The 17,736-nt window shown below is 29.4% G+C and overlaps 1 protein-coding gene across 4 annotated transcripts; it reads left to right on the top strand.

Moving 5' to 3' along the window:
- Nucleotides 1-1,544: 1,544 nt before the first annotated feature.
- On the top strand, nt 1,545-17,593 carry chb (CLIP-associating protein). 4 transcript variants are annotated; one of them, XM_027350056.2, is made up of 17 exons: nt 1,545-1,682; nt 2,209-2,494; nt 2,822-2,900; nt 2,956-3,059; nt 3,131-3,420; nt 3,791-3,891; nt 12,569-12,684; nt 12,757-12,841; nt 12,906-13,236; nt 13,302-13,906; nt 14,119-14,292; nt 14,501-14,996; nt 15,055-15,274; nt 15,338-15,816; nt 15,874-16,855; nt 16,923-16,991; nt 17,059-17,593. In XM_027350056.2, exons 2-17 carry the CDS (start codon nt 2,303-2,305, stop codon nt 17,236-17,238), a joined length of 4,503 nt encoding a protein of 1,500 aa, XP_027205857.2. In that variant the 5' UTR covers nt 1,545-1,682; nt 2,209-2,302; the 3' UTR covers nt 17,239-17,593. The 4 variants fall into 4 exon arrangements, with proteins under 4 accessions (XP_027205857.2, XP_075676762.1, XP_075676760.1 ...); XM_075820645.1 differs by lacking the exon at nt 1,545-1,682 and adding an exon at nt 2,105-2,119; XM_075820647.1 differs by lacking the exon at nt 14,119-14,292.
- The last annotated feature ends 143 nt before the right edge of the window (nt 17,594-17,736 follow it).

Genomic DNA, 17,736 nt, shown 5'->3' on the forward strand with positions numbered 1-17,736 from the left:
TGATATCATATCTTTGAAATTTGATACATTCGATTGATTGATTGGTTGATCGAAATCCGGTTCTATATTCGATTCATACAGGAATAATATATAGTTATTTTTGGATGCTGTCACTGTTGCCGAAAGCAGTTTTGTTCATATATCATTGATCTTGATTTTGAAATTTTTAATTACTCTTTGGTGTTTAATAATGATCATAAACATGATCAATGATTATTTTGTAATCAATGTTAATCGATTTTACTAAAATAATCCTATATATTGTATTACACATTGATTTTGTACAGTTATTTTTTTTCGCTATAGTAACAGCACGAAAAACAAAATGCGAAACAAGTTTAGCATCATATCAGGCCAACGGAAAAAAACAACAACAACTTTAAATTAATTTGACTTGATTTGCAAAGTTGTCCCTAAATGGTCTTGCCATTCATAGTATTCAATCCAGGATTGGATCACTATCAACAAGGTGTGGTGATTTGTGTAAAAAAATTTGATCCTTTCAAGTCAAATCCATATTATTTTTCTTTTTGGAATTTCTTTTTTTTATCATAGTTTTTGTTTTCGTAGAGGATTTTATCATTTGTTATTTTGTTTATTGTTTCCGTTCATTGAAGTTTGATTTGTTTTTTCGCTGTTGTTGTTGTTGTTGGAAATCTAATTCATAATTTAATAATAGCCATCCATTTTGCCGCCATATCCATTATCAAAATGATGATAATAATGTGCCATCAACCAAAGATTTTTATTGAATCAAATAAAATATAAAAAAGTCATAATTTTACAATGGTGATGATGATAATACCTGTCAACCTGTAATATTCCCATTATCACACAATGATTTGGCATTCAGAATTGAATTTCATTCATCTTGATTTGTTCATAATTTTTTTTCATTTATTTATTTATCATCATCATCATCATCATCAAAAAAAACTATAACAAAAAAAAAATCTTCACACATTTTATCATGTTTAACCGGCTTGATTGAATATTTTTTTTCTGCTTCTGCTGTTGTTGTTGTTGTTGTTGGTTAGTTGGATTCACATTGAATTGCCGGTTTAATGTTTTACGAATTTTCTACATTTTTTTTCTGTTTGTTTGACGTTTTCTACCCTATAATTATTCTTTCGTTTTTAATATATCAATGACATGATAAGGTGTGTAAGATAATTCTTTCACCTTTTTTTTTGTTGTTCTGGTATATAACTAAATAACAAAGATCTGGAAAAAAGATATCCGATAGAAAATAAGGATAATCATGTACTATCGTCTATGAATGTCATCGTTTCTCTTTGAAAGAGAGAACCACACAAGCTAAAACAAACGTTTGCATGTGTTGCATTGAAAAAGCAGTTCCTTTTCGTTTTGAGTATTTTTTTTTTTAGTGAATGAGTTTCCAATATTGAATCCATCATTTCTTTCTTCATACTGCTGCTGCTGCTCGTTTGTTTGTCCGTTCTTTTTCTCTTGTTCTTCGGAATGCTCCCATCATTTTCTGCGGTTCTCCACCACCACCATCATCAACAACAACAGAGTATGCTGGCTATAGAGCAGCCAAAGAAAAAGAAAAATTATTTGTTTTTTCTGACTGCATTAATTCTCAGCATTGAACAGTATTAATACATCTATGGTGTTATGCATCTGTCCATATGAATAGAATTTTATTTTATTTTCTAAAAGTATTTTTAAATAAATTCTTGATAACAATATTCCTGATGATAATAAAAATCAATGTTCAATTCAATATGTTTATTTTGTTTAAAGAATTATTGTCATTATTACATCATCATCATTAGATGATTTATTTGATCTAATTGAAGAATATCTACAAGTGCTTTAGTATTCCAAAACCAATTCTTGTCGACAATCATTTTTGTTGGTGTTTTTTTGTTGTTGTTCAATATAATTTTCATTACTTTACATACAGTGATTATTGTTCATTTTGATTCGTAAAGTTTTTTTGTCATTTTGTTGTTATACTGGTGTCTGGCATAGGTAAATAGAATCTCCGAATAGAATGCTTCGCATCTGGAATAAAAATGAGATAAAAAGCACTTGTGGATATTCAATTGTGATGATGATGATAATTCATTGATGAACAAATTGAATTCAATGTGTATGTTTTGTTATCATCAGGAATTTTTTTTGTCAAATATTGTTGTTTGAAAAATCTAATAAATCTTTTAATTATCAACCCAAAATTAGATTGAAAAACTTTCATGTACAATCATAATACTGTTATCCAGAAAAATATTCCACCCAAACATTCGACACAATAAACGCCGACAATCAATAAATAATGGCTTCGATGCCATCCACAACGCTCGACAATTATCTTCCATTACTTTCGAGCCAAGATACAAAGAAAAAATTACAAATCGGTACCGATCTACTCAACTATTTAACCATCGAAGAAAATTCAATAGAATGTGAACATATTGGTGCATTTATTGATTCAATAATACATTGGTTAAATAATAGTAATTTTAAGGTATGTCTTTAAAAAAAACTGAAAAAGTTATTTTTAATTAACACGACACACTCTTAATAGAATTAACCTTTTTTTTGTTTATTTCTGCTTGATTTGTCGCTGTTTGTCGACATTAAATATGTTTATTCAGCACAATATAATAACTTGAAAACAAATCCTTTTTTGATTCATCATTACACACACCCATTTTTCTGACATTCTCTATGTAGGAAGGGTTATTTATAAATTCTATGTTAGAATTACCCATACTTCAATCAATGCTTCATAAGCTTTATGACAATTCTTGATCTTTCATAACTGTTTTTTTTCCTTGTTCATTCATTTTAGGTTGCTCAAAATGGTTTGGAAATCTTGGCACATTTGGCCATTCGTATGAAAGAGAATTTAAAACCATATTTATCATCAAGTAAGTAATTTGATTGTATTTATGTAGATTTTTTTCTGATTTTTACTTAAATTAGTTATCGGACCGTCTATTGATCGTCTTGGTGATGCAAAAGAATGTGTACGTGAACAAGCGAAAACTTTGCTCATCAAATTGATGAGTTTTGTTTCGACACCTCAGGTATGTTGAATTTTATTGCCTTGTTTTTTTTGCAATTATGAATTTCATTTGTTTTTATAATTCATCAATAGATAATATTGGAAAAATTAATGCCAGCATTTTCACATAAAAACTACAAAGTTCGTGAAGAAATTTGTCTATTTTTTCAAGAATGTCTTTTACGTTATGGTGTATTCGGATCGACTAACGGCCAACTATATGTGTCAAAATTTATTGCACCATTAATAAATCTAATGTCGGATCCAAATTCTCAAGTACGTGATACATCGATGACAACATTGGTCTCCGTATACAAACATGTTGGCGATCGATTACGTAACGAAATAATGCGAAAATATTCGAATCAGATGCCCGCACAAAAGTATGTATTAAACCTACAAATAATGACCAAAAAAAGCATCTCCGAGAAACATCATTCCAATTTTAACACGAGAAGCTATGCATTGTTTTTAACTAATAGAATGTAATGGTCGAATGAATCGTAAACCTTCAAAGTGATTTATATGTCAGGTTGTTGTTGTTATTATGATGAGTTAGAATTGTATTTTATGAAGAATTTTCACAAAGATTCATTCAAATTCGAACAATAGTAAATTACATCCATTCAAAATATCTATTGTTTTTTTTCGAAATGATTTTTTTCCGGTTGGTTGATAATGCACGTGCAAGATGCTATTTAGAAATGTCAAAAAATAACTGAATATTTATCATATTTTGCTTTTCCATTTTAGGTTACAAACATTATTGGCTAAATTTGAAGAAATTGCAAACGCAGGCGAATCTATTACATTGATCAGCAACAACAATAATTGTGGCAGCAAAGCTGCAGTAGGTATGTCTTCAAAATTTTTTAAAATAATCTATTCATTTGTGATTTCGACATTCTAATAACTACAAAATCAGTCATTCGATCTAATAAATGAAATGAAATGTGTGTACACTTTATGATAAAAATGATGATGATAATAATAGATAACATCAATGATGGTTGTTATGAGGATTTTATTTGGTTTATCTAATTATATTTCTCAATGTATTTGATAGTATTTTGACAGCTATTTATGTCAAGAGCACCTTGTTGAATTCGATTTAAATTGCTATCACGTTGATGACATTGACTATAATCATAACAAGTTTAACTATAGTTGACATCAGTCCTATTTAATTAATTAATTAAATTTATCATCAGTTAATGTATTTCGATCTAATAATCTAGATGGCGTTTTACGCTCCATTAAACCATGATCATACAGGTGTGTGTGTGTATGTGTGTCTGTCTAATTTAAGCTTTCACTATTTGAAAATCCTGTTATTATTTTGATCGATTACCTTTAATGACTTGATCATCAATTCATAATTATTTTTAATGTTTAATCATCATCATCATCATCATTATCCTGATCAATATTGGCAAAAAAAAGAAAGATTATTTTTCATTCATTTTTTTCGATTTAGATTTAGATTTTGTTTTTTTTGGGCTTTTGATATTCGGAACTAAGTTTAAAATCACGATATTGATGAAATAATTATCCAATTAGTTGAATTTTTTTTTATATATCCGGGTGGTAATTATTATTATGACTATGATCGTAGATGCGTTGATGGAAAAAAAACATCGATTCATAACCGAACATAATACACCTGATCATTTTTGAAAAAGAATATAAAAAAAATACTGGTTGGTTTTTTTTTCTGGCCAAATAATTGTTTCATATTTGATAATAATCTCAAAGGTGTTGGCTGTTTGGAGAAGAAAAAAGACACGCGTTTATCTTTTTCGTATTTTTTTTCTTTGTTGGTTATAGATAATGATGATGTTATTCAAATTATTTTTTTTGGGTTCGTTCATTCATTTATCTCTATGTGTGTGTGTGATGTTTATAGAAATTGCCATTTTTTCTTCGCAAAACAATCATTTATTTGAAGCCGTTATTATTCTTAGTTGTTGTTTTTTTTCTAATTTGTCGACAACCATTCATTCATTTGTTCGTTGGTTGATTGAGTTTATTCGAATGAAAAGATTTTTTTTTTGTCCATTTTCATTCTGTTGATGTTTTGTTTAGTTTTTATTTTTTGTTTTCATTGGTTGAACAATAAAAAAGAATGATTAACCAGGCAATATTCAACAGGTGATGATTTACTTTTACCTTTCAAATGATTTTATATTTATTTGATATTTTGACCTGTTGTCGGTTTTTTGTTCTTGTTTTTGTTTTGTTTTGTGGCCATTATTGTTTTTTATTATTATATTGCCATCGCCTTTTTATTGATTTTCGATTTTTTTCTTCTCTTTTTGTTTTCCAAAAAAAGATTTTTAATAACAATTACAACCTGTTCGAATGTGCTGTTTAAATTATTGCTTGTTTTTTTATCGATCATTATTATTATTGTTTGTGAATGGTAATTTTGCTTCATAAATCTAACTATTATGTTATCAATCAGATAATTGAGGTATACAATTGATTTGAATTGAATTGTCCTTGGATTTTATTCTTTATTATTATTGATCCAATCAATCAATATTTAATTTATATTGTGTTCAATCAATTTAATAGATATTTAGGTGATTTACTTGAATAATTTAGCAAAGTCTTTTTTTTCGAATAAAATCAATCAATTGATTGATTGATCGATCGATTGATATTCGCTATTGATAGAATATATCAACAAAAATCTTAACTGTAAATATTGTTTTTCAATCTGAATCCAGAAAAAAAATTTTATCAATCACATATGAAATTGAAATCCAGGTTTTTGTTTTGATTCATTCAAAATTTGATATTGAATCTTTTTTTCTAATTGTATAATCGTGTATTGAAAAAAGAGAAAAGATGCACACATATGTTGATTCTTGATCGAATACAGGATCCTCTGGTTTTTTTTTCTTGGTTATTATTGAACCAATTATTGCTCCTGTTCGAAGAAAAATAAATTATTGTTTAATCGTGCCGAAGAGGAAACATTTCAAAATGAATAAAAAAACGAATCCAACATTTGTTTTTTTTCTTTTTAGATAATTGCAATTTTTTTTCTTTGACTCTCTTTACGATGATTGTAATTTCTTCGTTGATTAATAATGATCAATGTCTTTTCTAAATTGGAAAATGGGGAAAATAAAAAAAAAAATTTCAATTTGACCGAACTATGTTTGATGTTTGTTTGATTCATTATTGAACAATTTTTTTTCATGTTGCAAATCGAATCTCTTTTTGCTACCATCATCATTATTTCAAATGTTTATTTATTATATTCGTGTCATATAATGAAAAAGTTGAATTTTTTCATGAGGGTGTATAATTTTCTACCCAAACGATCAATAAAAAACTTGCGTGCCATACACACACACACAATTCAATGAAATGATATTTTTATTAATATGAATAACCTTAATTATCCATTTGATGATGACACTTATTTATAAAATGAACAATCATACATTCAATTGTTGTTGATGATAATACTTGTACACACAAACACACACACACATGCATAAATTACCTGCTGATGTGATAAGACTTGATTTTTTCACATCGTCATATCTGTATACACTACCAACATTATCTATTTAATTTCGATCCGACTTTGTTGTTGGTGGTGTTTCATTAGAATAATTTCTTCTATTGACCGGGGTCCTTTATTTACAAATATGAAATTGTTTCAAATGTGTAAATAGTTAAGATTTTGTTGTTGTCTGAAAAATCTTGGATATGGTCACGCAAAGAATCAGGATATGTTTGTATCATAATTTTTTTTTTTGGAATATTATTCGAGACATTCGTATAATACTCATTGTGTATGTGTGTGTCAAAAATTTTCCGAATTTTTTATCGTTTCATCTTTTTTTTTCTCATGCAAACAAATATGTTTGAATGTCAAGTATCGTTGTCGTCATCATCATCATAATAATAATGATAATGATAATAATGATGATTGCTATAAACGTTTTTTTTAATAAAAATCCTTGGCATATTCTTGTTATGTAGCATGTATAATATTATGCATTTAATGATGAAATTTTTAATTTATAACACTGGCGCCAAAGTGCCCATTTTTGTTTCTCTTTCAAAAAAAAATTCTTATTTATTATTTAGTTGTGTACGCATATATTATCCATATGCCGTTAGCTTTTTTTCCAAATAGTCTGCACTCTTTCAACATTATCTCATCAGCTGATACACGGTAACGGTTCAGTATCCTTCATTCATATATATACAGGATAATGATAGTGTATCCAATGTATGTTGTTGTCAGTATCAGTATCTACTACTGCCATATTATGCGGCAGCTTTTTTACGTTTTGTTTTTGCCCATATGCAGCCGATTTGGCAAATTTAATTCAGTCTTTCAATAGTGTTTGTTTGTGTTGCTGTTGTGCAATTGTGTGTGTCTGTCTTTGATTCAACAAACAAAATACATAGAAAATATTTATTTATTTTTTTGCGGCTTCATGATATAATTTGATTTTAATAATAATCATGATAGAAAAATGATTGTCGATATGAATAACGATTCTATTGCTTGCATTTATAATGGTGGTGATGATTCTTTATGTGATTCATTCGTCATAATCAATAATAATGATGATGATGATGATGATGACGGTAGTTCAAACACAACTAATAATAATGAAAATACAAATCTTGATTCGGCATTATTCGATACCTCTGATTGCAGTTTTGATGATGAAATGATAAAAAATCGAGCTGCCAGTTTTACAACTAATGGTGATGATTCTTTATGTAGTTCAAATAATGATAATGATAAATCAAATTCACCAATTTGGTCAGCTACATCTTCTGATTCGATGTTATCGACTAATAATGAATCGATACATACGGCAATTCTGCCCGAATCATCATCATCATCGTCAAATTCAACATCAACATTAACTAAACGTAAATATTATAGCCATTCTGCAACCAATAGTCCATATATGAATCGTAAGAATCTAGTCTCAGAAAATGGTTCAATTATTTGGGATTCTGATTGGGATTGGATACAGATGTATGATAAAATGTTACGCATGACGTCCAATCAACGTCGAAAAATTGAACGTCAATGTAGTTGTGCATTAAGAAGAAATAACAATAATAATACTAATAACAATTATTACAACTATAATTCTTCTGATCATCTCTGGACAACATCTACTCTGTCAAGTCCTAGTCAACATTCTGCAAATCATCGTACAAATTTTTTAGGTATTGTTTATTATTTTGTCATATGATTTCTGGATCATCTCCAAGTTTTTTTCTTATTTTAAAATCATGTGATTGTGACATTGATTGAAAACTAATCCGACTGTTTTTTTTGTTGTTGAAATATTTTCTAACTAAATTATTTGATTTGAATTTTTCAATTCTTCCAATGTCATTTTGTTTCGTGATATTCAGATTGTTTTGATAATTTTCCCATTGCAGCATATCTTTTTTTCGTTCATTTTGATCGATGCCAAACTCAAGTTCATTGCTCAAACTCATTTGGACTAGGCTATTTCATTTTTATTTCTAATTCTGTTTGAGCCAAAAAAATGGGCTGTTCCAAAAGTTGAATATAATAATAATAATAATAATCGACCGGCCGGTTCCATTACTCTATTGAAATTTCCTGTTTCAGACTTGAAATATCATTTCTATATCAAATTCATGGAATAATATTCCAATTCTTCACTATATTTTCAAATTCATATTTATTGTATTGCAATAATTTTATACGAAGATCTAGTTTTGAATAAATAACTAAAACTATGCCATTGTGAATTTCTTCTACCTTTCCTTTTTTAATCTTTCATTTGTTTGTCTTTTTTTTACCTTGATGATTCGTAATGTTGTTGATTGTAATAATTTATTATTAGTATTATGATGATAATCATTGGCCAAATACTTGCAGCAATTTTATAATCATTCGTGATGATGATGATAATGATGATCATTATGCCCGTTGATACCGTTATAGTTGATGATGATGATGATGATAAAAAAAGAATTATACGATTAATGTGTTGATAAAGACATTAACATAGATTTGACTTGATGATATTCATCATTATCATCATCTTTATAGATTGAAATCTTTATGCAAATCAACATTATCATTGTTTATTGTCACGTCAAGTTTTTTTTGTTTGTTTTTTTGTTATTGACTTGGTGTGTTCTCAGGTGTAAGGTTAAACTTTTTTGGTTGAAGCAAAAAAAAATTGAATAAAAATAAGAATAAATAGTTTGTTCATGCACACAAGAAAGAAACACATTGAAGATGTTTGAATGTAAAGAATACATCATTCTATTTTTTCTCAGGTTTATATCTCAGAAATATTTCGAGGGGAAAAAACCTACAACGATGACATCAACCAATATGAAATCATTCAAGAAACCCAAGGTTTCGATGATCATCATAATACATTTGGTTGACATTGTCATTTATTTCCCCTTTCTCTTTGTGTTTTTTTCTTCTCTCCCTTTTTTTCATTTCATTTCATAAAATAATATTATCGCCTATTCAAGTAGTGGATTTTTTTCCTCATTCTATTGTTTTTTACTTCTATTTACCTGTATAAAATACATACATTTCTTCATAATTTGTGTGTGTTTTTTTTCCATTTTTCTCCATTGTTTTTGTCATTGCAAAAATTGTTGTTTTTGTTTAATACCGAAAAAGATAGTTATGATGATGATGATGATGATAATTTTTTTTCCTATATGGGCAAATAAATTGAATTTTGAAAAACATTGTTGTTGTTGTTGTTGTGTCCTAATGGCACTATCTCATTTCGATTTGGAAACCTTGACGCTGGTGACGTTGCGATTTTTTTTTCTCTTAAACACTGGCTACTTGTAGTTATTGTTGCGCCATTTTTATTTTCTTTCTTTTTTTTTCTCACACATAATTTATCATTTACAATTATCATTAGCATCTTATTGATTATACATAAATTTTTATCATCTTTGCCATATATTTTTTTGGGAAATTTTTACTTTGCACTTTTTTTATTTGATAAATAATATTTAGTCAGGTTAATTTCACTTTAACAGGTTGTTGTTGTTGTCAATTGTAATCATTATTGGGTGAATTTATTTAATCCCAATTGTAATAGATCTACTTGTATTAGATTGATAGATTGCTTGTGACATATCCACCAGAAAAAAAAGTAGTAGATTTTGATCGGTGCCGACCGAAAAACATACACAAACACATAATACATATTATCGACATGGATAATGATTGCGATGATTTATCGGTTTCTCCCTTTCGATTGATTTTCTCTTTTTTTTCCCCGACAAAAGAAACAAAAAAAAATTGGTTTTCCTGTTTTCATCCAATTTTTTATTTATTTATTTATTTTCATTTGTTTATTCGCCATATCGAATCAATTTGAATATGCTCTAGATAATTTTTCATTATAATGGGTTTTCTTTTTTTTTGAAAGATGAAAATTTTTTTTCTGGAAAACTTTAAAATTTTATTTTTCCTTTCATCATCTTAATCATCTCATATTGATATGTTCTTGGGATGGACCTGGTGAAAGTTTAGTTTTTTTTCGAAGAAAAATAAAACATTACATTGTATGGTGTATGTGTGTGTGTGTTATTATCATTGAAATAATTTGATATATTGACATCATTTTCTTTTGTTCCGTTTGTTATTTTTTCTTCTTTCTATCTTTTATTGCCTTCGGCTTCTCAATCACATAGTTGTTTTTGTTGTTGTTGTTAACGTTTGCATATGTTTTTTCAATATAATTTCACCTGTTATTTTGTCATCGTAATTTTGTTGATTTTTTTTACGAGCACAGAAAAAAACGACAACAAAATTTGCATTTTTTAACAAAAAAAAAAATGCTGCAGCAATAAGAATGTTTTGTTTTGTTTGTCGCTGTGTGTTGTCCATTTATGGGATACGAATGTCAATATTACATCCATAATATGATTTATTAAATCAAATGAATTGAATGTTTAAAAGAAAAAAAATGCCGAAATAAAATGAATGATGATAAAGTTACCATTATATGATGACGAGTTCAATGATTTCTAGTCATTTTTTTCTGAATTCAATGTTTAACTGTATTTTTTTTTCTTCGTTCACAATGACATACTCTGATTTTTTTCTTTTTAAAATATGGAACCCACACACATATACATGCTTGTCAATCGCGATTGTAAAACAAATGTGTTAAACGATTTTTTTAGTTATGAAATAATAGTTTTTTTTCTCGCCCGGAACATTATACGCAATGAGGAAAAATTTGTCATTGAAAGAATTTTTTTTTTAGCAAAAAGATGAATAATTTTTGAATTTTCAATGCAAGGACATTCGTATAATGAAATTAGTCATCGAATTATTGTTGTTTACTACTGAATACTAAACAAATTAGTCAATAGAGAGGATCATATTTGACTAGAATGACAATTTTTAGATTTTTATGCAGAAAGCGAAAGAGGTATATTTAATTTTTTTTTGAATCTATTATCGATTATTGGGAATGAAGCAAAAGGATTTGATGAGATCAATCAACTTTTTTCTATTCGAAACGTTGACTGGCATTTTTTCAATTTCGAAAAAATTTCTTTTCCTTTAAAAAAAATTCCATTTCACTTTTTTTCCATATAATTTATGGTTTTGATTATCAATCAATGGTATGATCATTTTGAATTCAATCAATTTCATCAATGGATCGATCGAATGAACAACATTTTATTTCGACTACAAGTTTTGTCAATTTGGGTGCTTCACTTGGGGTTTTGTGTGACACTAAAGCATTTGACTATGATGATGATGATGATGATAATAATAAGCACCTTCTGAAGCATTCACATGTGAAACAATTTGGGAGTTGTTTATTCACCATTGTTGACTGGTTCCGAAATTATCATCGTCTTGAGAGTAGAGGATCTCCATTTGATTCTCAGTTGATGATGATGACGGTTATTTATTACATTTTGTTGTTGAATGATTTTTTTTTGTTGTTCATTTTTATCCCGCATGATTTTTTTTGTCTTGTATGAAAAAAATAACTTTTCATGTTATTTAGTACCCGAGTTGAAAAATCAACCATGTGCACCTAACTATCCAATATTGGTGGTGGTGGTAGTGTTGATATATCCTATGAGTATCATTATTTTATATTATTTTATATAGTGGAAAGAAATATTTGGTGTCAAACGATTATAACTATAGGATAGAATAGCTGTAACGAAATACCTGGTTGATAACAGAACAAAAAAAAAACAAACATGGTTTTTAATGATGATTGTCATTGTAATTATTATACATAAATTTCTAATAGCTGTCGGAAACAAATTATTTGATTCGTTAAATCGATTATGATGAATCTATGGTAATAATGACAGATTGTTGCTTGTTTCCTTGTCTGGCATAGATTTTGTTTCATTGATTTTGTTTTCTTTTTTTTACATACAAAACTGGAACTTTTTTGCTATATGTGTGCATATGAATTATTATTAAATGCTCTATATTACATTTCTTTGCTTTTATTTTATTACCTTTTATAGTATCAAAAAATCGTTCAAATTTAACATCTTCACCAAATTCGACAATTACTAATACAAATAATAATAATAATAGTAATAGTAATGATTCAGCCAACAATGATGAAGTCGATTTCAAGGTATGTTTTCGAAATATATTCATTTAAATATGGCTATCTATATTGATGGAATTTTTTTTTCGCTCGAAACAGAAAGTCAATTCATTCAAAAGGGCAACGTCGGCACCGCCGGTCAAAAGAAATGCTATCCTCAATAAATTACCACCAAGCAATTCAAGTATGTATTAATTTTTATCATGAAAATAATTGAATAAATCATTTTATCAATTTATTTTGTTTAGAATCATCGGGTGCTGCTGATGAAGAAATGTTTATGAATGCATTCGAAGATGTTTCTAGAATACAGATATTTTCTGTCAAAGATTTGGAACAAGAATTGAATCGAATACGTGATACATGTTCGAATCCAAATACGGAATGGGAGAAACGTATCGAATGTTTAAGAAAATTTCGCTCACTATTAATTGCTGGCGCAGCCGATTATGAAGAATTTTATCAGTATCTTAAACCTCTCGAAGTGCCATTTCAAACATCAGTCAAGGATCTAAGATCGCAGGTCGTTCGAGAGGCTTGTATATCAATCGCCTATTTGTCTCAGCGCATCGGAAACAAGTTAGTTACACTGAACAACAAAAATTTTAATTGATCGATTTATCATTTGCGCTTTTCATTTATAGATGTGATAGATTTGCCGAAGCACTGCTTCCATCTTTGATCGATTCGATACAAAACAGTGCCAAAATTATGTCAAGCTCAGCAGTGGTTGCTATCCGCTTTGTCATTCAGCATACCCATACAAGTCGATTAGTTCCAATAATTACTTACAATGTATCTTCGAAATCAAAAGAAATCCGCAAAGCATGCTGCGAGTTTCTTGATCAACTATTACATACATGGCCACCTAATTGTCTAGAGAGACATGTTGGAACTCTCAGTGAAGCAATCAAAAAAGGAATGAGCGATGCTGATCCAGAAGCACGAGCATTGGCGAGAAAAGCATTCTGGGGATTTGCCGATAAATTCAAGGCCGAATCTGATTATTTGCTTAGTTCATTAGATTCTAGCAAACAAAGAATGTTACAAGGTGAACAAATGTCCAATTGGAGTTCGACAAATTCTCTCAATAAAGCTACAACTTATTCACGACCATTGACTAATCGAACTAATTCAGTTTCGACAAATGGATCAATTGAAAGCATCAATCGTCATTTTAGTAATAATTTGATTGCAAAACGTTCCGCAATTCCTGTTCATTCATCTTCACCACGTAACAATTCATCACGTAAATATTGTCTTTTTTATCTTATTTTTTAAAATGAAAATTATGCTTAATTTAAAACCTAACTGTCAAGCATTTACATGTTTGATCCCAAAAAAAGCGATATAGATGTTGATGATCTATTCAGATTAACACATACTGGTTGATGCTTTTATATTTTATTTTATTTTTGTTTTAATTTATTTTCATTTCTAATCAAAATTATTAATTTATAGCTTTAAATCGAACACCCGTAAAAGCAACTAGTGCTATAGATATTGATGCACAACGGCGAGCTAGAGCTAAAGCTAATGTTTATACCAATCATCATCTTCATCATAATAATAATAATAATCAACAACATCAACCCATAACAACAAAAACATTGCTTAATTCAGTCTATAGTTTACGTATGTAGTTGTTTGGTTTTGTTTCTTTTTGTTTCGTTTTATTCTTTTCATTCTCTTTCAATCTCATACCATTAAATAAAATGTTTTTTACTTTGAAAAATAATTTCAAACTATCTCTATTTCTATTGATGCTATTCAATCTACATTGGTTATTGTTCTCAATTTGTTTTATCAAAATTCACCGTTTTTTATTTGTTTTTCTTGTTAGACCATAATACTAAAAAGAATGATAATGTTACTGATGGCTGCAGTATTAACACAGCAGGTTCAGCCATGCGAACACCGGCCCGACGAAATCGTCAGGTATCAAAATCACAGCCAGGAAGTCGTTCAGCATCGCCATCATCACGTCTAAATGCATTCTGTAGTAACTCTGGCACCGGTAGCAGCATTCCTCATTCTCGTTACCAAACACCATCGTCGACGAGAACAAAAAGAACTAGTATCACTAGTCGTGATCAAAGTCCAGCCAGCCGTACTAATAATAGTAGTCATTCACAACGATTCGAAAGAAAGTTGAGCTCCAGCTCGACAGCTAGTCGAACGAAAAGTCATCTTACCAGTTCCGATCTGGATCTAGCTCATAACAATAGGATATTACGGCCAAACGAACATGAACAAATGATCGAAAATGCTTTCCTAATGCATGCGACGCATAGGAAAAAATTCTTTGATGAACAATCGGATGAAAGTGATGCTTCCAGGTATGTTTGACCGATTCATTTTCTTATAATATACTATTTTCGTAATCCATGAAAATAGCATCTGTTCTGATACATCGTTTGCAAATTATGGAGTTCGTAAAGCCGAAGACATTGGTAAGATATTGGAAAATCTTTCCAGTACCCATTGGTCCGATAGAAAAGATGGTCTACTTGGTCTGAACAATTTTCTCCGATATACAGATGAAAGATTAAATTCTTTTCAATTGAAACGAATTACAGACATTTTTACAAGAATGTTGGTCGATCCTCATACTAAAGTAAGTAATTTGTAAGCGTTGAATTTTAGGTGTTAAATTTTAACATGTTATTTACTTTTTAAGGCATTTTCATTATTTCTTAATACACTGAACGAATTGATTCACATATACAAGAATGACCTGAATTCCTGGCTTTACATTCTGATGACAAGATTGTTCCTAAAAGCTGGTAGTGATACTTTGGGTTCCATACAGACGCGTATCCTTAAGACATTTGAATTGATACGTGAATCGTTCCCTATTGACCATCAATTCAATGTGATCATGCGATTGTTGAGTGATCAAACACAAACTTTAAATACTAAAGTCAAGATTGCCGTTTTACAATATCTTTCCAAGCTTATTTTCCTGATGGATTCTTCAGATTTCACTTATGATCGTCCCAACAATCACGACATTCAAACGGCATTGGTCAAAATTGTTTCATGGACAGCCGATATAAAAAGTTCTGATTTAAGAAAAATTTCTCAGGATACTATCGTCGATTTGTACAATCTAAATTCGAACGAAATGACACTATATCTAAATCAACTTCGTAAAACGTAAGTTATAAACAAGCATATGTTATCTATTTGCGAAATTTCATTGTTTGATTTCAGTTATCAAGATGCAGCCTTGCAGATCATTCAACATAAACATAAAACCCGTCTCAGTCAATCACCAGCATCGAATGTGATGCAAACCCCTTATATTATCAAGAATGTTGCGTCTGGTGTTCATTCTCACAACATTAGTGGTGATAGAATTTACTTTGATTCGAATGATCACCTCAATCCAGCAGATATTTATGATTCGCTGAAAAAAACTTCGGATGAAATTCAAAAATATAGCTTCAGCTTGGATGCTGACCAAATGACATCATCTACGAGTTCATCACCGTTCGTCAATAACGGACCTGCTAATAGCAATCATAATGGCAACAATAGTGAAAACCATCGACGTGTCGATGCTATATCGAATGTATCGCTTGATTCAGGAATAAGTCCCAATTCGACTTTGAAACATGATTCGACATTAGCATTCAGGTCTTTCAAATTGTTGGATAATAGCTTCAATTCTAGTATGGTCAATTCATCTAATAATACGGCCAATGGGTTTTCCGATTCACCACATTCAGTCACCAATGGTCATCAACACTTTGATAGTTTTGTTGCCGATTTCAATGTTTCTTCATCCGATGATGAAAATTATCAACAAAACCTTGCATTAATGACTCAATTTGTAAAAGATTCATCACCCGAAGAAGTTGCAACAAAATGTAAAGATATTTACCAATCGTTACTAACACGACTGCATAACGAAAAGAATTCCCGAACTAAAACATTGATTATTATATGCATGGGACAAATTTTGTTCAAAACAGCTAAATCATCATTTGATGATTTGGTCGAATCAACGTTACAAACATTGATGGAAATCATTTGCAAAGATGAAGATAAAGAAGTTGTGAAAAATGCTGAAGCAACGGCCAATTACGCCATTTATAACTTTGATCCGAGAACAAGTTTTAAAATTTTACAATCATATATCAATCACGAAGAAAGTGCATTGAGTATCATTGCTATTAAATTGTTGACTAAGGTACGTTATTGCCACATCATAATTTAATTGCAATTAACATTCGAATGATTTTTTTCCGTTCTTATAGTTGGTTGAGCTAAACGACAAAGAAATCGTCTTAGAATTATTGCCAGAATTAATGCCACCATTGCTTCAGGTAAGCTTTGCACAATCCAGATCAATATTTGATTTTGATTTTATTTTCTCTGAAAACATCCACATAGGCTTATGATAACAAAGAAAGTGCCGTAAGAAAAACAGCAGTATTCTGTATGGTGGCGATCTATGGTTCGGTTGGTGAACAGATGCAATCATATTTGACCAGTTTAAGCCGTAGCAAAATGAAGTTGTTAAAACTTTATATCGATCGCTCATTTCAGACATCATCCGGAAATAATCTTTGATGGTCAAAAATTTAAACGTGATTTTCCATGATTATGTATCTATAAACCCTCGCTTTTCATTTTTATTTATTTTTGAGAACGATGATTTATGTGCCATCACAAACATACACAGACTTGAAATTAAAAGAATTTTTATGAAAAATGTTTAACCAATTGATTTTGTAATACCATTCATTCAATTCGGTGGTTTATTGGGCTTGCAAAACTATGCACACAATCAGACAAATACAAGTTGATGATTGCTTTGTAAAAAAAATTATTTTTTTCCATTTTTCTTCATTCATTTATTCGATGATTATAATTATTGAAAAGCCTTATCATTTTTTTTTGTTGAATAAAAAATTCTTTTAACTTATGTCTGTTTGAAATTAATTTCTACATCTGCGACAAATAGCTATGAACTATGCAAAAAAAAATGCACACCATTCTTTGTGTTTGCTGATCACATATAATGTGTATGTTGGTTGTTTATGCACCATATCTTTTTAAAAAAATACA

This window comes from Dermatophagoides pteronyssinus, unplaced genomic scaffold (assembly GCF_027571235.1).
Source record: "Dermatophagoides pteronyssinus isolate colony J.1.1.1.1 unplaced genomic scaffold, Derpt_VIB-CSIC_2022.12 sq0007, whole genome shotgun sequence".
Classification (NCBI taxonomy): Eukaryota; Metazoa; Arthropoda; class Arachnida; order Sarcoptiformes; family Pyroglyphidae; genus Dermatophagoides; species Dermatophagoides pteronyssinus.

What these genes read in the sequence shown, in the direction of transcription:
- chb (XM_027350056.2), top strand. Translation starts at nt 2,303, where the DNA reads ATGGCTTCGATGCCATCCACAACGCTCGACAATTATCTTCCATTACTT. An exon ending in TGGTCGATCCTCATACTAAA is followed by an intron (nt 15,275 to 15,337) that starts GTAAGTAATTTG and finishes TTACTTTTTAAG; the next exon opens with GCATTTTCATTATTTCTTAA. An exon ending in CTAAATCAACTTCGTAAAAC is followed by an intron (nt 15,817 to 15,873) that starts GTAAGTTATAAA and finishes GTTTGATTTCAG; the next exon opens with TTATCAAGATGCAGCCTTGC.